The sequence below is a fragment of the Phalacrocorax aristotelis genome, chromosome 1, assembly GCF_949628215.1.
Source record: "Phalacrocorax aristotelis chromosome 1, bGulAri2.1, whole genome shotgun sequence".
Classification (NCBI taxonomy): Eukaryota; Metazoa; Chordata; class Aves; order Suliformes; family Phalacrocoracidae; genus Phalacrocorax; species Phalacrocorax aristotelis.
In genome coordinates this window covers 155706577-155731016 of record NC_134276.1, presented here as the reverse complement: position 1 = coordinate 155731016, position 24440 = coordinate 155706577, and the positions used below count along the sequence as shown (strand labels likewise).

Sequence of the window (24440 nt, the reverse complement as noted above, 5' to 3'; positions counted from 1 at the left end):
ATGGAGGATGTAAAATCCCCACACAGATTTGGAGGTGATAGTGCTTCCTTCATGGGGTGTGACCACTCAAGCCTCATTTTCAAACCTCACACCTCTGATATCCAGCTCCACCAGAGAAACCCAGCTGGGAGTGTTCCTATCAGGACACACAGTGGAACAGTCATCGCAGGCCGTGAACCTGCGGTAATGAGGCTTGAGAGCTGCCACCTTCCTGCTACATGGACCAGGGAGGAAATACAGTCCCAGGCAAAGTAGTTATTCCACCTTTTACCTTGTGGTGCCAAGAAGCCATACTGGGGTTGGGAAGTGGTTACCAACAGTCAGGAGCCTTTTTCCCTTTTAACAGCAGCTTGGGTTTGAGGCAGCAGCTGGAGCTGAGAAGAGGCAGGCACAGGAGTGTGTCCATGACCCACACGTGGCCTCATGCCACCAGTTCTTCAGGCATGGCTAACCTATGGTACAGACAAAAAACACATGGACATGAACGCAGCTGGTGTTACAGTTGCTCTGTGTAGGCACATCACCTTTCTTTCTTCCTTCCAGCCTATTTTGTTTATTCCTATCCAGGAGAAAAGGTGTCTTGAAGCAAGAAAGGCCAAACTAGTTTAATGCGTTACCAAACACAGAGAAAACAATTTGCTTTATGAAACAGTGGATGGATTTTCTGCACAAACACCTATTTTATCTTCATTGCACCTTTCCACGTGATTGCAGTGTAACTGAGAAGGTGATTACCTGAAACAGAATATCCATTCTTTTCAGAGCTTCTCGGCGTTTTGCTTTTTGTCTGAGGTTTACATTTTAAGCAAGAAAAACAAGTTATCCCGTGAACACTGCAGGTGACAAGATGGTCTGTTGTTTACTGTACCAAACAGCAATTCAAACATTCGGCTTAATTTTGTATTCAGATCTCCCTTTCTGTGTGCAACTGAACAACACAGCAGAGCCTGGGGCTCACTTGTGCATTTGTGATACAGGGACGGCACTTCCCCACTCTACATGAGGACCAAGCCCACTTATAATCAGGGAGCATTCAGATGAAAAATTGCTGAGAGACAGGGCTGTTCTCATACCCTTTGAGGAGAGCCCTGGCTTTCATTGGGATTGCTTTTAAGACTTCTTAAAAAAAAAAACCAGAAATATTCCACAGAGTGCCTTGTTTTTAAAAGGTTTTCCTGCAGAAGATGAGGGGGATTTTGGAGCAGAGCCGTCACTACCTGTTCCCCAGCACAGCTGCTAAGCTGAACAAGACCATGTTTTCTGGCTTTTAGTGTGAATGTGGTCACCAAATGTGGTCAGATCCAGCAGAGATCACTGTTACAGACTAGTAGATCTCGGTACAATACCCTGGTGTCCTCATCTGGACTTTACTTATTGCTGGAGGAGGTATAACTTCCAATTGCCTGACTGGGAACGCTTCCCAGGTCAGGACCTCAGTGTGCCCCTCCGGGATAGACTCAGGACTGGTGCCTAGGGAGGAATGGGTGCCTCTGGATACAAAGCTTATCCCATTGCTAGGAAGCTGTCTCTGAGAGCTGATGCCATGAATTGTATAATTTGGATAAAATTAATATTAAAAAATCAGTGAATGACCATGTAGGAAGGGAAAGGGATAACAAAATCAATCAATTGGGTTTCAATTGCTCACACTCATTCTCTCGTGGATTTTTTCACTCATTCTCACAAGAGCCATTGCTGTGTGTGGCCAGGCCCTCCTGCCAGGACGACTTTGGTGACACGGAGCATGTGAAAAGGCAGGTATCGAGTTCTTGTCCAATCTCTTGGGTCCTCTGGACTGATGATGATGAAGAACTGGTTTTTGGACTGGGCTTTCATAAACCAAGGAGTTAAAAGTTTCTTGGAGCTCAGCCTCAGGCTCCTCAGCAAACAGCACTTTCCTCAGTGTTTACCTGTGTGATGGCTCTCTGTCACGTCCTTGGCCAGCATGAAGACCTTTCTTCTCACCCTCGCTCTCTTGTTTCTCCTCGAGCTTTCACACATGCAGATATTTCGGTTCATGCTTCAGTATGACCAGTCTTTGCATTTCTGTGGCAAGTAACTAGAATATCATGAGATGGTTAAAAAAAGCGACAGACATAGCAACGCTTTGTTCAGTACCAAACACCTGGGCCTGAAAGCACATCTCTGTGGCTGAGAATTTCACTGGTATTTTGATAATTTTTTCCCTTCTGTGCTGGAAAGATGGAATGCCAAAACATCTGTACCCGCCTGTGATTGCAGGCACGCTGTCTGAGTTTTTGCAATGAAAACATAATGGTATGGATCTGGCAGCCCAGAACATCCATCTAGTTCAGCAGATGCCAATAATGGCTGTTGCTGAATATTAGACATTATTAAGAAGAAAATAAGGCTGTGAAATAGCATCTGTTTGTTGGTACAAATGTCTTCCTGATGCTTGGAAGCATGAGATTCAGCATGGGAGTTAGATGCTTTGATAAAACTATTGCAGCATTGCTGCCAGCTCAGTGTACATATTTAAAAGAGAAGGATTTTGGCAGCCCTCACAGAAGAGAGAGACAAAAAACATCCCAATGTCTTCACTGGGAGAAAATAGAGCCAATACCAACACACTTGAGTAGTAAAAGGTGACATATTCTCTCCTAATCAAGACATACCTATTGTAGCTCAGATTCACTGGCCAAGCCAGCCTGTAGCACAGACATTTGATGCATGGTAAGGTCAGGATTACTGCAGCAGTTTAAGCCACAGATGCTCCCTGCAGTTTGGTACTCAGGAAATTTAGAAGGATGAAGCAGATGAACAGGCCCCATTTTTTTCATGGTGATGGCACCTGAGTTGGTTTTGCCTGGCTTGAGGGGGGCTGTTAGCTGCAGCACCAGGGTGCTACTCATGGCTTTGCAGGAGTTAGCAAAGGCTCCTTCCATGTATGCTGGTGCTGCAGGACCTGCCCCCAAAACCTGTCAGCTAAAATCTTGCTGGTATAGTAACAGGGATATCTCCTGAGTGCCCTCCCTCCATCTCACTGGGGTCGTGCCTGTGATGGGCAGCCCCTGTGGAAGACCTGTACGTGCCGCAGAGCCAGCACAGGTCATCACTGGGCCACCCCAGCTGCAGCACCTACTTCTAGGGAGGCGGATGTAGGTGGAGAGGGACCCGCCTGTGCCTTACAAGGAGGAAACCTGACTCCTGGGAGCTGGATCTCAAACCCATAGCACTGCCAACACTGTACAAAGAAAAGAGCAGAGGGGAAAGAAGCAGCCAGAGAAGAGGAAAGGTCTGATCCTTCATGCCTGAGACATTGCAGAGGTAAGGAATCTTCACTCGAAAGAAAAAAAAGAAAAAATATCTAATCAAGCCTTGCTTTAACAATGGGGGTGTATGATCATTTGTATGTCATGTGCAGAAGCTCTCTGACTTTACTAACAAAATTTGCAGCTGGTTTTATAAGCAGTATTGCATATCATGTGCCCTTTGCTGTATTGCAAGCCCTCCAGTGTGGGGCTCACAGTACCCTGCTGCTGGGTCCCAGCAGCAGTTTCACTGTGCTCTTGGTATCTCCCTTCAGATGGAGGATGGCTAATTTCCCTGCCAGCAGCAGCTTTATCGCTGCTGTTCTTTTGGCCCTTGTAATTGGCATTTAGTGTTTTCAGTGGGATTTACAAATAGCAGGAAACCTGTGACTCCCTGAAGAGGTGTGATAGACACTAGGTACTCCAATAGGGCAAACAGTGCTGCAAATGTTTGGGATGAGCAAACCGTGGGTTCAGTAGGAACCGTTAGGGGTTTTACTGAAGAGTTGCATCTAAATCTCTATCTTTTGGACATAAATGCTAGAGCAGAGCATACAGTGCCAGGGACTTACCTGAACAGTGGCTTCTTGTCTGCTTATGGATGAGTGAATTTTGCTCCAGCTGCCCCATTACCCTGGAGAGAGGGGGAATGCAGGTGCCTGCACAGGTTACTGGTGTTATTTCAGATGCTACAGCAGGTAGGCCACCTGCTCACCCGCTGCTGTTTGGGAGCAGTGTGGGTCTCCCATAGATGTTATCCACCACCCTGGTGCCTGTGGGGGTGTCTTGGCTACTGTGGGGTGTTGGAGGCAGCAATGCACACTTCTGCTTGAGCACCTGAGCCTCACCAGGGGTCCTACACATCAACGCAGGGGATCGGGGTCTCCTCCCCTTTTCTGGAATGGCTGCAGCACTTCCCAGCATGGTGGCAAGTGGCCCAGAGAGGGTGAGTGCAAGCGAAACCCTCTAGTGCCTCTCAGCAAAAATCAGCAGAGTATCCCGGCATCAGGCTTTCACATTGGGGCGGGCAAGGGCCCTGGACATGCCCCAGAGCCCAGTGCTATGGGCTATGCCTGCCATGGGCTTTGGAGGACAGTGGCTGTTTAATCAGATACAGGTGTGACATGGCACTCTAGGGCAGAATGTGTTTGCAGGTCCCTAATCATAAAGGAAGAGGAGGCCCACAGATTTTGTTATTGCAAAGCCCTTCATGATTCAGCCACACAGTAAAGCTTTACCTCTTCTCATGGGCTCTTCCAGGCACCTTGTTTGGTGGTTTTTGAGCTGGTTCCTCTTGGAAATGGTCCATAGCTGGTGGCACTACGTGCTGCTTGCAGCTATCACCACCTCCAAGGACACTGCTGAGAGACAGTTGTAAGCAATATCCCACGCACCCTCTTGGATGCTGACTGTAATGATCTGTAATAGCAAGGGCAGTGTATGTGACCCAACTGACTGATCTGCCATTAATCCTTGATGACCTCCTTATAACTGTACCTCAGTATAATGCTTTTAAGGTATCCAGCCTAGGAGTACTGTAGCTCCGTGCATTCCATATTTGTGCTGCCCTCCATCTCAGCTGGGATTTTATATCTTTTGTTAGATGTTCTCAGTCATTAATTCTCTCAAGTCTCACCCTGCTGCAGCCTCCCCAGCCACTTCTGGGTGGCTGTGAATGCTGCCTAGGCCAAGTCCAGCACCCCTGGAAGGAAGTAATCAAAGGAGAGGCTGCTGTCAAATTGAAGACGAGTTGATGGCCCCCACCCCAGTGCCTGAGCATTCAATTGGCAGGAAAGCTTGGGGGTTAAAGCAAGTGGTGTGCTTAATCTCTGCCTTAGGATTAAGATGAGTTTCTCTGACCAGGAAAAGTGGCTGGGATCAGGCCAAGGGATCTAGCGTTGGAAAACCGAAACACTGGGGGAGGAAGCCAGCTGTCCCCTGTTGCAATCCAGAATGCATGGCTGTGTTTTCTTGCTGGCGTGAGAAGATGGGGATTAGCACAGCAGTGGGGTGAGGCAGAGGATCAGGTTTGCAGCGGGAAGCGCTATGCTGGCAAGGTGCAGACTGGGTGACGAGGAGTTTGGTGCTTGCTGCTCGCTGGCCGCACCATCTCGGGGCAGCCAGGATTAGGTGCATAGGCTGTGCCACCCTGCTCCTTGGCATGGCTGTTCCTACCTGCTGACTCTGTGTCAGTGCATGGTCTTATAAGGCTGAGCAATTACAGAGTGCAGCACCTCTACATCTCACTCAGCCCGGGTTCCCAAGGGGTGGCAATTTCTGCCTCCAGCAGGGGCAACCTGCTGCCAGTCATGCACATCTTGGCTCTTGGAGATGCAGCATCTTTTGGCTGCCTCTGCATTTCACTCACCTCCAGACTGGGGAAGTCATCACATGCTCTTTTGTGTTAGCAGGTGTCCAGTCTTCCCGAAGGCAGTCCCAGGACTTTCCATAAAAACATCCAGTGCAATGCAACCTCTGATCTCTATCTGTTCCGTTAACTTACCTTGTGATGTTTCTATGTGTTTTTCACAAAAAGCACTCTGGGAAGGGATGCATCCTAGTCACTGTCTGAAACAAACCCATGTTTGAGCATATCTGAATGTTGCCATTCCAGCGCAGGATGCTGCTTTGCTGGATTATTGCTCAGATGGCTTTGTGACTGTGCAGAGGTTTCACAGTTAAATTCCAGCCTTGCCTGACAGTGACGGTGGACCCCAGGAGGAGCTGAGATGGCCACTGCACCAAATGAGGCAGAAAATGCTATTGGCTTGGAAGAAATCCACACAGAAAGACAAGAAGCCCCAAAAGGTGGGTTTGTATTGGCAGGACTAGAAATTTGGTTCCTCATTTAGCCAGGGTAGAGGGAGGGTCCCCAGTCGTGGCACTGCAGCTACCTAAAAGCTTGGTACATGGAGCCACAAGCATCAGCTTCATACTGCTCCTCTCCCATCACAGCTGCCAGACTGGTGGCTGCTACCTACGGCGGTGGGAAGAGCTGCCTGGCTTGGTTTTTCTCAGGCTTCTACTTTGTGTAAATATTTTATCAGTAATTCAAGGATTCTTCCATTTTGGATAATTTCTTTTTTTATATATAAAAGAAAACCATATTCTATTTCAAAAGTATTTTAGAGTGAAAAATATTGTACAAAAGCATAAAATGAAAAGTCCTACATTTGCAAAAAAAAAAAAAAAAGATTTCTCCTGAAACCCTGCAGTAAGTTTTGTTTCATTTCAAAGGTAATGTTGATGGGTTTGAGATGACTTAGTTGGGAGATAAATGGCCTGACAGAAAAATTTATGCAGCTATGACTTTATCTAAATAAGAGCTTAAAAATATACATATACTGAAAGCTTTCTGCCAGGTCTGTTTATAAAGTCACCCCAGCCCTGATCCTGAGATGCTTTGTTTGCTCTTGAAATGGAGGGGTGCAGAGGGGCTGAGCCCCGCAGTGGTTTGGGCAGAGGAAGGGAGCAGACCACTGCCCAGATACAGTCCCAGCCATGGGTTTCTGAAGCACCTGGGGTAACTCAGGACAAGGCTCTAAAAGCCCCAGGGGAGCAAGTCTGTCCTTTCCCCACGCCCATCTTGCCCTCTCCCCCACTGGCTGCTGTTTCAGCAACCCCTGATGTGCCTGGCCACCAGCATGCCCAGAGGCTGGTCAGTGGTCACACAGCTGGTTGATGTTTCCAGCTTTTTTCCTGGTTTGGCCCACAGTAGCATGAAAAGCATTGACATTTCATAAAGAGGAGGTACAATTTGACTGCTGACATGGCTTTTGTCTCTGTCATTCTTTCCCTTTTTTTCTTCAGGGCAGAAGACATTTACGGTGGAAGAAGCTGTGGAAACCATTGGGTTTGGGAGGTTCCACATTGCGCTTTTCCTGATCATGGGCAGCACTGGGGTAGGTGTCTGCAGCCATCTGCACTGGCCCGAAGAAATGCTTATTTTCCTTATTACTGTGCAATAACAACCACAAGCACCACAGGCATACGTTGCAGCCCATTTTTTTCACACATACCTTCTCAAGCAGCATTTCTGCTGTTGTCGTCTCTGGCCAAAATTAGTATTGGCCACAGCTGATATCAGACCTATTTCAGGGCAAAGCCAAGCAGGTTGGCCCAGAGCATCGTGGCCTGGATCCTGTCCTGGAACACCATCCCACCAGGCAGCACTGATGGGGCACATCTTCAATAGTGCCTGAGGGCTTGTTTCAGCCTCCTGATGGCATTTTTCATGCCATCTTCAGGATGTCCAAACCCTGTGCAATCTGGCATGGGAGGGCTGAGCCTCCCTCAGCCTTGGATACCTGAAAAATTTCCTAACTGCCAGGGTCTTCGGTTAATGGTGTATCTGGTCTGGGAACTGAGGCACAAGCCTGAGACCAGGCTGGTGTAAACGTGTGATGGAGACATATCCATGAGGAACACTGAAGCTGAGGTGTAAAAACCTCTAGCTGTATGTAAATGACAGGCTCATTTCTTAACTGAAGCCAGCTGCCCGGGCAAACAGCCAACGGAGCAATGAAGTTTTTAATCAAAAACAGTTTTAAGAGGTCATCTTTGTGTTAGATGCCTGAATTCACAGCTGGGTAGCTAACCAAGCATCTTGGTTTCCAGTCATAGTTGAAGACCTTCCACTAGCACAGTTGGGTAAGAGTCTTCTCTGCAAAACATGAGTCTTTCCAGCCTTCCTAGATACACAGCGTACCTAGATACCTGTTTTCTGGGTGCACCTTTCTCCCCTCCTCTCCCTGTTTCCAAGTGCACATGTTTTCCAGATCAGGAACAGGGCTCAGACCACTATCAAGGTACCATGGCTTCACAGGGCTGTTTTGACATGGTGTGACTGCCATAGCTGCAGGCTTGGTGGGACTGAGGGACCTTCCACTGTGGGCTTCTTGTGGCTTCCTTTCTTGCTAATGTGCATGCTCATTCCTGAAGGTGGCCGAAGCCATGGAGATCATGCTAATAGCTGTTGTGTCCCCTCTCATCCGATGCGAGTGGCAGCTTCAAGACTGGCAGGTGGCTTTAGTGACAACTGTGAGTGACTTATGTTCCCCCCATGCAGGTATGTGGGCATTGTCCAGGGCACCACCACGGGCTTTGTAAAGTACATTTGCCAGTGGACCAAATAAACTCCTAGGGCTTCCTCTCAGGTACAATAAGTGTACCACAACTGTAGAAACACAGAAAGCGAGACGATGTCAACACATGTCTGCACCCAGAGCTGTGATGCCAAAACAAGGCCCCATTTCCATATTCTTATTTTGAAGTCCTTGCCATCCAACCCTCAGCTTTGAGGGCTGAAGCAGTGAGTGCCTACATGGAGGAAGTCAACCCCTGAAAGCCACCTTGCTCATGGCTCTGGGCACTGCAGTTCATCCTGCTGCTTGGAAAGCATTAAACTCACCCACAGTTCAAAGAGCAGAGCTGCCTGGTGCTGCAGGCAGTGGGCCCTCCACAAATGAGTTTCAATTCCCCTTAGATGGTGTTTTTTGGCTACATGGTCTTCAGCATAGTGCTTGGGCTCCTGGCCGACAGGTATGGCCGCTGGAAGGTGAGTGGGCACCAGGGGCCGCACGTCTTTTCCCCAAGCCCCACGGGAGCGATGTGCCTGTCCGAGCCCGTGGTTTGATGACCCTAATTTTACCCTTTTTGCAGATTCTGCTGCTGTCGTTCCTCTGGGCAGCCTATTTCTCCCTGCTGACCTCATTTGCCCCATCTTACATCTGGTTTGTGTTCCTGCGGGCCATGGTAGGAGGTGGCGTGTCAGGCCACGCACAAGGGTAAGGTCACGCCTCACGCACCATGGCACGGGCAGTGGCAAGCCAGCCTTCACAGAGAGGCTAGCAGAGGCACCCCAGACCTAGAAGGGCTGAGTTCCGGGGCTTACAGCAAGAAAAGCACTTCAGCTCATTTTGGCTGACCCTGGCCAAGTGCCCAGTTTCTCTTGCACTGAGCCTGATAAGCTGTGGCTGCACTGTGACCTGGAGGAGACGGCGGGGAAGGGGCCTCCAGGGGGCTGGATGTGGAAAGAGGAGCAAATTCCCACGTCACCTTAAAACAAAGTGCTGTTCTGTAATTTCACTGAATCCTGGTCGATCAATCTAAATTGCAGTTCCCAAGGACTCCCAAGCCCAGGAATAGAGAGGACAGCTGGTTTACGTTAAGCCAGTGACAGAGGGATTATTAGGCACGTATATTATAAAAACAATTAGACAGGTAACAGATGAGCAAAGGCTGCTTCCTCATAAAAAAGTCAGAACAATTCTGCTTAAGTAGCAAATTCTTCTTGAACTGATGTAAAATGTTCCCACTTAAATGAAACTTGTTGCCCTGTTAGGGCGGAAAGGGGGACGTGGAGGGGGAGAGGAGAAATTCACAATATTAATAACCACTTCACTAGGAGCCTGGAAAAATAAATTATTTCTTTTGACTGTCTCAGGGAAACAAATGCAACATTTCAGCATCTCCCGTGGTTCCTCGAACCTCCATGCTGGCTGCGCAGGGAGGCTTAAAGCTGGTCACTCTGACCCAAGACCCCTTTGCTGAAGCAAAGGATGGGAAGGAGATAGGTGGTGTGGGGAGGAGAAGGCACTATGTGCCCAGGTTGTGCATCCACCAAGCTCCCAGCAGTGCCTCCTTTGCAGGAGGGCTCCCGTTCCCTGGCCACAGAGACTGCTAATGCGCCTAATGAGGATGGAGGAAAATTGCACATTTTATAAAATGCTTCAATAGCTGGCATAGAAGAGGCCAACATGGGTCTCTCCCTCCCTCTCTCTTTTCTGCCAAGGAAGCAAAATTCACACCTGTCAGCTTGAGAGGTGCCAGTGCCAGGCCCTCCCCCAAGGGCTAGCCAACCATTTGCTAAAAAGTGGAACGGACTGTTTTGTTTATTTAATGAAAAAATAAAGAGTCACTAAAAATTGTTTGCTCCTACAAATGTACTCTGCACCTGTGCTGACCGATTGCCCCACAGGACCTTCCCATAGGTTTTCTGGTGCACAGGAACACCTGCCTGGATCCTACAGCCTTGGCCTGGAGAGGATTCATGCCATGCATCTCCCTTGCATGTAATTTGGTGCCTGCCTGAATGGGAGGCATGTTGAGTGTGGGCCCCCTCTCTGGGTGCTCAGTGGTAGAAGAGGCATGGTCATTCTACCTATGGGCAGCAACATCCAGCACTAACTGAGCTGAGCTGAACTGTTGCTTGATTAGTACAGAAATTCTCATTGTTGCTGTATTTCTGCATTGTTTTCCCCTTCTCACTAGGCTTATCATAAAAACGGAATTTTTGCCCACCAAATACCGAGGATACATGTTGCCCTTATCTCAGGTAAGAGTGAGCACGTTACTGTTTCTTCTGGACCCAAGTCCTGGGAGATTTGTCCTGCTGCTGTTTGGAAGATGGGTCTCCAGGACGTCAGCCTTTCTCCCGGACTATTCACACTTGTCTTGGTCCTAGCTAGCGCTTGCTACCTCCTGCGCCCTGGAGCATGGCATCTGCGTTATTAAAGATGTACATGGGCAGCTGCCTGCAGAAGAGAGGCAATTTCTTCTCAAATAATTGGATGTTCCGAACATTGCATGGGCAGCTTGAGTGGCGGCTGACACCCAGCCTCTCAGTTGCCCTATCGATAATGGTGCTGCCTGCTCTAACAGGGCCAGTGCCGATGGGCTTTCTGGCAAGCCCTGGGGCTAGTGGCACCACTGGTTCCCTCTGGGCCTGAGTTCATCCTCTCCTTTCTTTGGACTTGTTTAGTAACAAGTGATTAATGAGGTGATTCCCAGAAAAGGTCCTAATCTGCGCCTCTCCCTGTCCCTGCTCAGGGACAGCATGGGGCTTTGTGCAGGGTAGGACTAGCGCAGATAGTCTCAAATTAGGCCTGAGACGTGCTGGGAGGGTTGTGACCACTTGCTGGGCGAAGACCACAGCAAGCGTGACTGGGGTTGTTGCTTACTCCAGATTTCTGCAGTGGGCACTTGCTGCATGTGCAAATGATCTGCGGAGGCCTTACTGAGCACACAAATTCATCTGACTGTTGAACCAGAATTGTTTGTATATGATCCTTGTGGCAGGGATAATTTGCTTTTCATTACTGCCTGTTTGATCCCAGGGCTTCATTACCGAAGTGTCATCAGAAAAACAAAGGTTTATAAACAAGAACAATCGTGTATTTCTCCCCAGAAATTTGTTATTTCTGCCCACAGATTACTTATGAACTTGCTATGGCTTTTTTGTGTTTGTTTGCGCTTTGTGTTGGCTGAGCTCCTGTTGTGGTTTAACCCCAGCTGGCAACTAAGCACCACGCAGCGGCTCACTCACTCACCCCTGATGTGAAGGGGGAGAGGATCAGAAGAGTAAAAGTGAGAAAACTCATGGGTTGAGATAAAGACAGTTTAATAGGTAGAGCAAAAGCCACACACACAAGCAAAGCAAAACAAGGAATTAATTCACTCCTTCCCATCCACAAGCAAGTGTTCAGCCATGCCCAGGAAAGCAGGGCTCCATCATGCGTAATGGTTACTTGGGAAGACAAATGCCATCACTCTGGATGTACCCCCCCCCTTCCTTCTTCTTCTTCCCCCAGCTTTAGATGCTGACCATGATGTCATATGGAGTGGAATATCCCTTGGGTCTGTTGGGGTCAGCTGTCCCAGCTCTGTCCCCATCCAGCTTCTTGTGCACCCCCAGCCTGCTCGCTGGTGGTGTGGGGTGGGGTGAGAGGCAGAAAAGGCCTTGACTCTGTGTAAGCCCTGCTCAGCAGTAACTAAAACACCCCTGTGTTATGAACGCTGTTTTCAGCACAAATCCAAAACAGCCCCATGCAAGCTACTATGAAGGAAATTAACTCTATCCCAGCCAAAACCAGTGCAGCTTCCTTGGATGATCCTCTGGAAAGGGACACATCTCCTAACGGGAAGAGGTGGACTTCGGGGAGGAATGTATTTGCAGATCGGGAGGCGCACATTCTCTGTTGGTATAACTTGGCATTGAGTCTATTGGCGACCCACCAACTTCCAGCAGCGGAAATCTGGCCCATTTTTGCCTTCAGTGCTTGTAAATCTGCTGCTTCCCCGCAGAGATTTAGACAAGAGAAAAATTCATGGGTGTGAGCATTAGCAGAGAAGCAACTAAAAGGACAAAAGAAGTGGCTTTAAATACAATGGTAGCCACAGCAAGTTATCTGTTTTCATCTGGAGCTAATTAAGACTATCTTCAGCCATCCCTCCCAAATCCTTGTCTGTCTTTCCCTCTTTCCTTCAACCCAAGCTCAGCTTCTCAGACAGCCGTGAGATGGCTCAGTTTGAACTGCAGCACTCCTCAGCACAGATTCCCACCTAGCCATGGAACCAGACCAGAAAGGAAGAAAATAAACAAATTGTTGTCATGTGCTCATGTTTTAACCCTTTCCTTTCCCTTGGAAAGGTGTTTTGGTTGGCAGGATCCTTGTTAATCATTGGCCTGGCATGGGTGGTGAACCCAACCATCGGCTGGCGGTGGCTGATCAGAATCGCTTCCATCCCTGGCATCCTCCTCATCCTGGTGTTCAAGGTAGGAAAAGCTCCCCTCCCTGCTCCCTGCCACACTGCTACCGACCTGTTGTCTCTCCAGGCAGCAAAGAGGCATCGCCCTCCACCCCCACAAGTCTGGGGCTGTCCTTTTGTCCTGCTTTCACCATCACAGCCCTCTCACCTGGAGGGCTTGGGAAGGACCTGATGGCCTGAGGGCAGCTGCAGACCAGCTGCTGGGGAGATGTCACCCTGCAGGAGATGGCTTGGGTTTGCTTTGCTGCCCTGCTGTAGCCCTCCAGCACCACAGGCTCCAGTGTCCAGGCTGCCAGTGGTACCCAGGGACCATCAAGAGGGAGACAGACTAGGCAGGGTATGCAAAAAATGACAAGTAATATGTTCAGTCTAGTGCTGGCCACAGTGCGCCCTCCTCAGTCTTTACATTTGCTGGGGCTGAGGAAAGAAGCCTCAGTAAAGTGTTTATAGAGCAAACGGGTGCCAGGGTCAACCGTGGCTTCCCCAAGTTTACTCATGCTTCAGAAATATCTGCCTCGGACATGAGGACCACTGTATCCGTGGGGAGTGATGTGGAAAATCCCTACTTACAGTGCTCGTGGACATTGCAGTGCTAAGCTGTGGCTGGTGCAAGCCGTGCAGATGTGAAAGCCCTTCCTGCAGCTGAACGAATGCACAAGTCTATCTGGGGTGCTAGCTGGGCAGTCAAATGCAAGGTCGTTGTGAATGGCCACTCGTATAATTTTGACATGTGGTTTCCCTGATTATTTTTGACAGGAAAAACTGGGTAGCAAAAGTTTTTAGTCCAGAATAAAAAAAGACACAGTATATACACCTTTAAAAAAGGAGTCTTTAATTCGTATTTCAGTGATACAGCTATAATTGGTAATATTTTAATAGAGCTAGCATGTAATAAAAAAGATATTTTAGTTTGGAGAGAGCAATAGGTGAGGGTGAACGTTGCAAATGCTACTGATGAGTGAGTGTCTTCCTAAATTTCATCCATGTCTTCTTTTTCTTTGATGGCCTTGTTGAGTCTTCCAAGACTTTTGCTTAAGTAAGAGAGACACATGAATTCAATTTTTGTTAAACCTGTGTCTTTGGCTTCCACCTCTCATGAGTGCTTGCCACAGAGAGCTCAGTAGCAGACGCCTGGGAGCTAGACGAAGAAATAGGTTTTCTGGGCAGGGTGAGCCCCCCCAACATGGGCTGTGGGGAACTGGGACATGCAGGGGTACTCCAGGGCACAGCTGTGGTGGTGGTGGTGCCCTGTGTTATCCTGGCCGGGCTCCTGGGCTTGGCGGGAAGGTTTGAGCAGGGTTGCGTGGACAGAGGGGTGTAGAAAGGCTTTCTGCTGCTGCTCTGCTTTCAGTTCATCCCGGAGTCGGCGCGGTACAATGTGTCCACAGGAAACATGGCAGCGGCCCTGGCCACACTGCAGAGCATAGCCAAGCTGAACGGCGCGGCGATGCCCGAGGGGGTGCTGAAGGAGCCCGCCAAGGTAAGCCGAGCCCGTGGCGCTGCCTGGCCCCTCTGTCCTGGGCAGGGCTGCCGGCACCCGGGGTCTGGGGAGGGAGCAGGACTGCCAAGCATATCTCGCTCTGCCTCTCTCCCCTTCCTCACCTGGTTTCTTTCCAAACAGCTATTGAATGTGATGGTGAAGAAGTAATTTCTTCTTTTGGAGAGACAGTAATCTTGGCCCTCAAAAAAGACTTTAGTCTTCTGCTTTCTTTCATATTATTTGTGTTCGCTCAGAAAAATATCTTGCTGTGAAAAGGTTTGCTTCCTGTACCACAAAAAGGGATCCTGGCAAAATGCGGTCTTCCTTATTGCCCATCCATCCCCCAGGGGTGTCCCGTGGGCTGTGAGACCTGGGACCGGCCCCTCAGGCTCCCTCTCAGGGCTGTGGCTGGTCAGGCTGCAAGAGTCCCTGCCGTGGGGTCAAGCCATGGCTCCCAGAGGCTTCTCCTAGCCCCTGGCCAGGCTTGTCTGCTGGGTCCCAGCACCACAGTTCCCTGAATGTGGAGCCAAGGGCCAGCATAAGAGGGTTAAAGCAGGAGAGGCCATTTCAGAGCTACCACCGTTTGCACCTGTAAGCAGCTGAGCAGCTCAGGAGTTGATCGCTACTGGACTGAAATGCCCCAAAACACATGTGGGTGTTGCAGGCAGGGCAGGAAAAGAGCTGGGGGCCAGGCCCCCCACCCCCAGGCTTCTCACCCGTATCCCACGTCCAGGTTCTGCTGACTGTAGGGTGGGAAGACTTATTCAGGTGGCTCCTTTGGCCCCCAGGAGAGGAATATTGGACAAAAGTATTGTCCAGGGCCTCAAAATTATTATCCAGCTCTTTTAAGTCCCTTTCCTGGACCTCTTTGCTGCTTATTCAATCCCACAGGCACCAAGCATTGTCCTTAGCAAGTCATGCAAGATGGTGCTATTGTATTGGAATTAATTAGGATTAAAGCTTCCCTGTAGCCTAATTGAATTTATGTAATGGATCCACATTGGCTGTGGGAAGGGTTTTTGTTAGTTGTGCACCCTCTTAGGCTTAATCAATGATGAGGAAAATAAAAATAAAGGCAACCAAAACCGTCCCTGTGAACTCGTCTCCCCTCAGTGGTGGGAAGCTGGGGCAGCCGCCGGCCCTTGGGGAGCAGTGGGGTGGACAGGGCCCCCCAGTGCCTGCTTGTCTCTCTGCTCATGGCATTTCAGGCCTCCCTGCAAGATGCATGTGGCCACAAACTTGCTTCACATGCAGAGCAGTGGATGCTGGGCCCCTCTCCCCAGCATATGAGGCAACAGGAGCTGCCAGCAGCTGCAGCAGTGCTGGGCCCCCGGTAGCAACCAGGTCCCCCTCTGGCACCATGACAGTCATGCTGGGGCCAGACTGCCAGGAGCTGGGGGGGTCCTGAGGGGCCAGGAGTGCTCAGGGTGTTCTCTTCTGCTCCCTTCCATCCTTTGCAGCGCCTCCTCCTGTGGGAATCCTTTGGGAAGAGGGGCTTTCTTATCTGGAGGGCTGATGGGGTGCTGTGTTGCACCACGGGCAGCCTGGGGCAAGGGCAGGCGGGCCAGGTGTGCCAGCTGCTGCTGCAGATCGCTCACCCCTGTATAAAACATGCCTTTTAAAAACCTTCTATTTCTATCAACTGATTTGCAGGAAAGGAGAGGAAGATTCAAGGACCTCATGCACCCCAAATACCTCAGAACCACCTTGCAAATATGGATCATATGGTAAAAAAGGCTTTTTTTTTTTCCTCTTATTCGGTTCTTCTCTCATCTGAATGGGTGCTGGGAGCAGAAGTCTCCTGTTGACTCTGCCAGCACAGGTCACTGTAGGTGTGTCCTGATCTCAGACCATGCCTCAGACACCCTGTGTCTGTCAGTGTTTACGTAGGCAGAAAAAGGCTGGACACCCAGGATGATGCAGGTGCATAAGTCCTTCCTCAGGACAGGGCAGCTCAGGAGAGGTGGGGTGGGAGCCAGACGAGCGCCACAGGAGAGAGCCCACGCCTGCCTGCAGCACGCACCAGCAATGTGCCCGCGGCTCTGCTTCCCGTCTGCGTGTAAACTTGCTCTTCCCAAGAAGCGAAATGCCCCACCTTCGCAGGCCAGCCAATGTATCAGTGAAATAGGCCTCCAACAGAAACTCATTAACTGTTACCACTGCCACTGGCCAGGGAAAATTAAGATTGAAGAGAGATAAGTTTCATATGCAATGTTCCCAGTAACTGTATGCAAGGGTAATATATGTTTCATTGACTTTGCTATCTGGAATGGAAATGTATGGACTCCATGGGAACTCATTGACCCAAAATGTTGCTAAGTCAGGCCTTGGATTTTTTATGGTTTTTTTTTCCTCCTCAACTCCTATGCATGTTATGAAATATCTTTCCTTTTGTTTTCTAATCCTCCTTTCTCTCCTAGTCCCCCCAGGAGTCACTGGCGTGTTCTCGGGCTTGCATTCCCACCCCCCCACACCCCCACCCCGCTGTGCCCCACGCATCCCCCGCTTCTCCAGGCAGCTCGTTTCCCTAGCCCAGATTCTGCTGCTCATTTCTGAGCCTGCCGGGGGGGATAAAAAAAGTGAAAATTACTTCTTGGCCTGCTTATGATTAGGCGTATGCTGAATTACTTGATAATGACACAGCCAGGCTGCCATCACCAATGCTGTGTTCTTGACAGCAAGCCAGGGTGCGATGTGAGCCTCTCCAGCCAGTTAATGAAAACCCCTTTCAAAAATCCCTGGGCAGAAAGGATAAGGGCTAACAAAAACCTAGACAGTTGCTTCATGTGAGCTGCAAGCATTGGGGCATGATGTTGAGACTCCCTAGCCCCCTGCAAAGGGGTGGTTTGGACATGTTTCCACTTACAGCCCTGCGTGAGCAAAGGGACTGAAGGAGCATGCTCTCCCCAGTGTGACCACAGCAGGCCACCTGCTGCAGCGCAATAAACAGCACTAAGGGGCAAGTAAAAACACACGCTATGACCTGGGGTGGGGGTCCTCCGAGGAAGAGCGGTGCATGGACAGAGATGGTAGCAGTGTGCCATGGGTGGAGTGACCAGTGACCTGCTGGGTCAGGCTAAGGGGGTCCATCACACAGAGCTGGTGTGCACAGTGGGCTCCCAGGGCATCCAAAACCTGTTGCATTTCAGTGTCCCTGTCGTTGCTGCCACTCACTGCGGCATGTGTCCCCCCCCCCATAGGCTTGGCATAGCTTTCGCTTACTACGGTGTCATCTTGGCCAGCGCCGAGTTACTGGAGCGGGACCTCGTCTGTGGCTCTGTGGCACCACCAGTGCAAGACCCTGGCGATGACTCCGAGGAGAGCCACAGCCCCTGCTGCTGCCGCTTTTTCGGGCCCGCTGCCTACCAGACCATGATCATCAGCACAGTCGGCGAGATCGCACGTAACCTCTTCTTCCCTCTCTGCCAAGCTTTTAGCTTCGCATGCATTTAGTGATGTGCCAGAGGTTGAAATGTCCCCAGCATTGCTGGCAAGTGCCAGGCATAGGCTCTTCAAATGATGGGCTGGGACACGGTTCATGAGCTGGCGGCAAGGGAGGGCTTTGCTCCCCAGGTGATTAATTAATTCACCTTCAGCATGGGTCCCTCCAACATCAGCCCCATCTTGGAAGACCTCCTTTGCAGTTACTGTGTACTGACAGCCTTGGTTAGATCCCAGGGGAAGTGCTCCTGACTTATCAGAACAAAGCCTCGCTTCCAAGATGCCTAGATGTGTAGTTTTTAGAAAGCCATAGATAAGCAAGGACTGCAAAGAGTTGTATTGATTGATGTAACTGAACGCACCACACATGTGCCCTATTTTCAGAGATGGCGGCCTCAGGAGCAGGTCCTGTGCTGAGAGCTAAGGGACAGCTAGTGCCCAGGGAAGCCACAGCAAAGCAAAAATGCTTTCTGGTGCAGCCTGCCAGGGAGCACTGGGGGATGGCAGGGAGCCCAAAGGCAGCCACATGGTACCCTGGAAAGAACTTGGCACTGTGTGTGCGGGGCTAGTATTGCAACACTCCTGGGTGATGGATGGTTTCCCTGGCTCATGTCAGCAACTGAGCTCCAAAGCGATGGGGTATTGGATCCTGCAAGTGCAGGTAGGTGGGCTGGGACCAGTCCCGTGATGCACTCAGGTGCCTACTTGGCTCTCAGCTCATGGCGGGACTCAATGGGGCTCACTCTGGTCCCCCATGTTTGGCAGAGCCATGGCCAGAGGGAGCAAAACCACCCAGGCCAGCTGCATTCACCCAGCACCCAGGTGCCTTCCTTGCCTGTGCTACTCATGTCTCAGGACCAGCACTGGTATCCTGCTATAACAGAGCAGGGCAATTTCAGAGGACAGGCTCCATCCTGTGAGAGGAAGGACAAATGAAAAAGGGGCATTAGGACAAACTATAGGGTTTGTGCATTTTTGTAGAGCATTTGGCACGTGCTGGGGCTGCAGAGAGGTATTTCTGAGGCACGCTGCATAAGGTCTGTCATGACAGAAAATCATTGCAGTTAGGCCAGCTGACATTTTACTGTTTTCTGGGTTGGTTTTTTTTTTTTGTTTGTGGGTTCTTTTTGTTCGTGTTTTGTTTTGTTTTGTTTTTTTTTTTCCAGTAAATCCTTTGAACATTCTTGGCATCAATTTCCTTGGAAGACGCCTGAGCTTGTGTATCACCATGGGATGTACGGCGCTGTTCTTTCTTCTCCTTAATATCTGCACCTCAAGGTAGTCTCGCTCAGCATGCAGGTGTGTGTGGGGGGATGCAATGCTGTGGGCAGAGGGCAGTACCTGTGCTATTCTCAGGTCGCTGGCCAAGCCAGTAATTCTTGCACACCTGAAAAACCCCTCTGACTGGTTCCCTCCACTTTCTGGGAAAGCTGTGGCAGCAGATGCTGTGGTGCGGGGCGGGGGTGGGGGTACAGAACAACTCACTGGTATTACTGAGCCCGCATGGCTTCCCCTAAGCATACAACTAGCTGCTTTCTAGTGCAGCCTGGAAAATTAAAAAGTATGTGAAGAACATCCACCAGAAAGAAGTCTAATTCTTCTTTCAGCTTCTTCCCCCACCCTCCTTCTTTCATTTTTGGCAATGCTACCTGCATCTCCTCTAACTTGTAGAGTCAGGCACTTCAAGTGGAGCTCAAGGCATCAAGGGAAAGGCTGCCACGTGTGCTGTAATTATCAGGTCGCTTTGTGAAAGACCCCTCTTCAAGCTGGCAGAGCTTAACGGTTACTGAAAATCAGGATGGCTTCGAGCTGAAGCTTCCTATAAACTGGCTGGTAGCCTGGCAGCTGCTTGCCAGCGGTGTCCGCCCCTGCTGCCTGCCCTGTGGGCCACTGGCCCTGGAGGCTGGCTGAAATACTTCGGAGCCGGAATAGGAGGCTGCAAATTATTGTTAAGCTAAATAAGCCCCTGTCAGGAAGCTTACAGTCATTCAGCAAGGCATTGGCCTCTGTACTGCTATTATTATTTTCAGTTTTCCCTGAAGCTGAGCCAGGCTGCCATATTTGCTTGCAACAGTTTTATAAAGGAACAGAAAGCAAGGGCTAGGCTGGAAGTCAGACCTAACTGTAATGCCGAAGGCACCCCCTGAGCCACTATGGTCCTAGTCAGATCATTCTCTCCAGCCTCTAACACTGGCCTAAAGGAAACCTAATGTGCAATAGCCTGTTGTCAAACATGCCTTGCCACCGGGCTAAAGAAAGATTCTACTTGTCAACAATTAAATTTTCCTTATGCTTTCCCTTATATTAAGCTGGTAAAGCCTTAGCACAGTGGATATTTAGGTTGCACCTCTGCTGATCACCATTCAGTGATACTAACTCTTGGCTCCACATGGCTTTCTCTCCAGCACAGGCATGACTGGGTTCCTCTTCATGCTGCATGCCTTAGTCTCGGCAAACTTCAACACCATCTACATTTATACAGCAGAGGTGAGTCCTCCTGAAAGTACGTTAAGCTGCTCTGGGGCATGAAAGACCATTTGCCTATACCCAGGAATGCTGGTGTATTTATTCACTAGTTAGAGTCACTCTCCTTGAACTAAGTATCTCTGGCTTCCTGGCCACACTGTTTTCACATGCAAGATCAGAGAAGGCAGCAAAAAACTAGCTGCAGATGACAAGCGCAGGTGGAAGAGGAATGCCCTCCTGACGCACCTGCTGGTCAGCTACCACAAAACATTATTTCTGAGGACACTGTATACCACCATCTTCCAAAACCCACGATCTTTCCCCTCCCCAACACATGCAAAGTTAGAAAATAGGCTACCACTGAAAGGAACCTCTTCCAGCACTTAAGGGACTGAGGTAGTAGTATGAGAGAGTACATGAGGTTATCTATACAATTTTCTTTTCACTTTCATGGACATTACTGTGTTCTGTCTGCAAATGATTTTAACCCTTCAGTGAGCTTGTCCTTCATACAACTTCAGAGCCGTGAGGTCTGTGTGTTAAGTATGCATTGTTGGGGTTTTTTGTTGTTCTTTTTTAAAAAATTGCACAGAGTTAAAAGGCAGTTACCTTGCAGATTGAATAAAGTGCTAAAAGTCAAATGGAAGTAGCTCCCTGTGTTGGCCTGATACTTCTTTTAATAGTACACTGTATTATTTAAGCATGCACCAGCCTTGCATAAACACCAACGTTTGAACAGTCCTGAAGTGGATGCTGGTGATGTACAGACCATTGCTGCAATGGCCATATCATAAACCAGTACTACTCACAATTTAATTGATGACCAAAACCAAACCTGGAAATCCCCTTTACAGCCACATGCCTGGACTCTCCTTGAGGTACCTTACCTCCACTGGTTTGGCCCAGTAAAGTATTTGAACAAAGGCTTCCATGGGTATACTTGCTAAAAATCTATTAACAGGACTTTAAGCAAAATACATGTTCAAGTGCTTTTTTGGCACAGGTGTTTTGGACACGTGAAAAAGAAGATCCACAAAGCACATTCTTCTAAGCCTGGAGGTTTCATAGTAGGATCTGGTTTTCTTTCCCTCCTCCTTAACAAAAGTGCTGTTGATAGAAATAAATAGGCAGTCTTAAAGGCTGCAGACAATATCCTTTCTTCCTGCTTTCCAGATACTGGGCTTGGCAATATAAACTGAATTCTTCCTTTAGCACCCAGCCTATCCTCTGCGGCTTTGATGTGAGCTGCCCAGCACAGCTGGGAGAAAGGTGGTGGTAGTAGTGGTGGCACGCAAAGAGCACGGGGATCACATCCAGCTGAGATTGACTTGCCCTAAAACTTTACTTGGGGCAAAAAATGGCAGGTTTATAATGGCAGAAAAAAGAACCAAAGGAGCCTTTATTTCTTTTCATATCTTAACTCACTAGCTGCCCTTGATAATGTCATGAGTCTGTCTGAAGAAAAATTTTAAAAATTAAAAAAGGAAAAATAAGGACACTTATCACAGATTGTTGTTGCACTGATCTGATTTCTTTCTGGCCTCTTTTAGGTTTATCCCACCACAATGCGAGCCTTGGGGATGGGAACAAGTGGGTCATTGTGCCGTGTCGGAGCCATGGTGGCCCCATTTATATCACAAGTAAGAGCACGCTAGAGAATGTTGGTAAACATTGTGCCAATCACTGCTATCAAATGTGCAGAGATGCCCCTGAAGTTCACAACAACAAAGTATTCAATTCCCACCCCCCACCAACTCATTAGTTCTTTATCTGATGTTTACACAGAGAACTTATGTAGTCTTTGCCAGATGCGGATCTGCAAAAATCTCTTCTCAGAGCTTAGCCTGCTAGTATTTGTTACTTTCTGAACCCTCTTAGATTCACAAGACGTTGTTTTTCTATTATCGAGTCTCTCAGGTGTTTGTAACCCTTTGTCCACTCCTTAATTCCTAATTAACTGCCAGCCCCCCCATACGGCCGGGCTGATGTTTGACCTGTTCATTTACCCGCAGGTTCTTATGAGTGCTTCTTTCAGTGGGGCCTTGTGTCTTTTCTCATCTGTGTGCATCGTGTGTGCAATCTCTGCGTTCACACTGCCCATCGAGACCAAGGGCAGGGCACTGCAGGTTTGTATGACCACTCCAGGGGCTCCTGTATATCTAAATGCTAGTTAGAAACTAGTAGATTATGATTCAGCCGGAATCCAAACCAAACTCTCCCAAGGGTTCACAAGCCAAAATAAGGCCTGACAAGCAAGCACAGGAGCGAGCTGTTGCAGCAGCTTAAAGCACTGTCACCTTAGATGCCTAAAGCTCATTTCTCATAAAAGAACAAACCAGAAGGGCTGCCCTAGCCCCAGCTCCCTCATGCCGGCATGTTAGCTTCTGCTAGCGCAAGCCCCTCTGTGCTGGTATCTCTGGTCCTGACTTGAAGTTGCTTCTTCACAGGCACACATTCTGTTCTGCCTGTGCCGTAGGGAGAGAGGGCAGCAGATCTAACTAATACCTTAAACTACTAAAGCCATTTCTTTATCAAATTCAAGTCAAAAGCCCCAAGAGTGCATCAGCCTGCTAGCTAAGCCCTTGTGGCTAATGTTTCCTAAAAAGCAATCAGCCAAAACACTAAGCACAAAGATGAAGGGGGAAAGTTTAAATTCAGACAGCCTCCCATGCACAAGTCGCGCTAGTTTAATTACAGGAGGTGGTGAGCAGTTCTGTGACTTCAGCCGATTCAGCTGTACCAGCATGGCAATTTCCACGTCATGCATGCAGCATGCCCGCATCACACTGCCTCTTATCCTGCAGTCTTACCTGTATAAACCAGAAGACCATGGGCTAAATAATCCACATTCTTCAGCAGCCTAAAGCAAGACAGATGTTTGATCAAAGTGTTTTATGTAGGCTTCAGAACCAGACTTTAAAAACCCTATATATACAAATACACACATATTACATGTATAAACACACACGCACTTAACACACCTGACTTCTTGGGGTCGCATTTTCTAAGGCTCCTCCAAGGTGCATGGGACAGTTAACATTAAGAGTTTTCAGAATATATTTCAGCAATATATTAATCATTGCCTGCTTCTTTAAATGCTTGTCTTGTAGAAATGCTTGTCTTTTATGTTTTTATGCAATTTAAAATATCTATAATATTCTGTAAAAGACTGGTGAAAAAAAAAAATCAAAGTTTAAGTAAGGAAGTGGACAAAGCAACTTATTCTTCCCTTGTGGTGAAATTAAACCTCATGGACAGACTGCAGAGAGCCACATAGGCCTTCAAATAGTTGGATTTACAAGAATTTCTAAGCAAAACACTTCATTAAAGCTGCTTTAGACCTAAAAGGAAAGCTTTGATTCAGCTACAGTTGGATTAACTTTGGCTAACAGTGGTCAAGATAAATGGAATCATAACTATTCTTTAATAGGATCCCCCCTTTTCCTGGGGACTTAAATCAATAGCATTATCCTCCTTGCTACAAATAAGAGTTATACCCTCCAGATGCTGGCTTGTACACGCGCAAGTCAAAAGGATAGAAAAAAAAAAAATCTGCAGAACTAGTTGTGCACTCAGAGAAGCCTCCATTAGATCTTAACTTCAACTTGCTAACTCTTATCGCTTGGTCATTTCAGAGATTACATTTGCGTACGTAGTCATTCAGGGATTGCTGAATCATGACTGTTGAACAGGTTGTCCAAGGGCCTCACACAGTACAGTCATCCAACCCGTAAAACAATTTAAATACATGATGTCAGAGCTCTTAACACAGTGGTATTTAGTCCTAAGGCTCCAGGTAATATATGCGCTCCTTAAAGCTAGGTGTAAACAAACCAACTAAATAAAAAAAAATATGTAACTTTTTGTGAAATCTAGACGATGACATTTAAAAAGCGTATCTACTCATTTCAGTTTATCAGGACAGCATCACACCACTCTCAAAGAAGTCATGGGGGATTGCCTATCAGAGGCAAGACATTTTGGACATACCCAAAAATGCACATTATTTTCCCCTGTACCTATTTCTGCTGGTTTTCATATGCATTTTATTAATTTTATGTTTTCTTTTTCCTTTCCCCTTTTTAGCAAGTAAAATGAAAGCAAGTGTTTGATGTTGGATTGGGTAGGAAAGAAAAATAAACCTTTGGAATCTGCCATTTCCTGTGAGCTGCATTTGATGTTGATTGCTTCTCCATACCATTTCCATTATTAAAAATTGCAACTGAACGGTG

General features: G+C 48.4%; 1 protein-coding gene across 1 annotated transcript; it reads left to right on the top strand.

The window, feature by feature from the left end:
* Positions 1-3028: 3028 nt before the first annotated feature.
* Positions 3029-24379, top strand: SVOPL (SVOP like). The gene is made up of 16 exons (XM_075117550.1): positions 3029-3288; positions 5962-6080; positions 7083-7174; positions 8214-8312; positions 8758-8829; positions 8934-9058; positions 10545-10608; positions 12703-12828; positions 14173-14301; positions 15955-16028; positions 17502-17704; positions 18909-19020; positions 20148-20229; positions 21759-21848; positions 22221-22334; positions 24295-24379. Exons 2-16 carry the CDS (start codon positions 6002-6004, stop codon positions 24304-24306), a joined length of 1473 nt encoding a protein of 490 aa, XP_074973651.1. The 5' UTR covers positions 3029-3288; positions 5962-6001; the 3' UTR covers positions 24307-24379.
* The last annotated feature ends 61 nt before the right edge of the window (positions 24380-24440 follow it).

Coding starts and splice junctions, on each gene's coding strand:
- SVOPL (XM_075117550.1), top strand. CDS start 6,002: ATGGCCACTGCACCAAATGAGGCAGAAAATGCTATTGGCTTGGAAGAA. Junction 6,081..7,082: donor AAGACAAGAAGCCCCAAAAG/GTGGGTTTGTAT, acceptor TTTTTTCTTCAG/GGCAGAAGACATTTACGGTG. Junction 8,830..8,933: donor ACAGGTATGGCCGCTGGAAG/GTGAGTGGGCAC, acceptor CCCTTTTTGCAG/ATTCTGCTGCTGTCGTTCCT.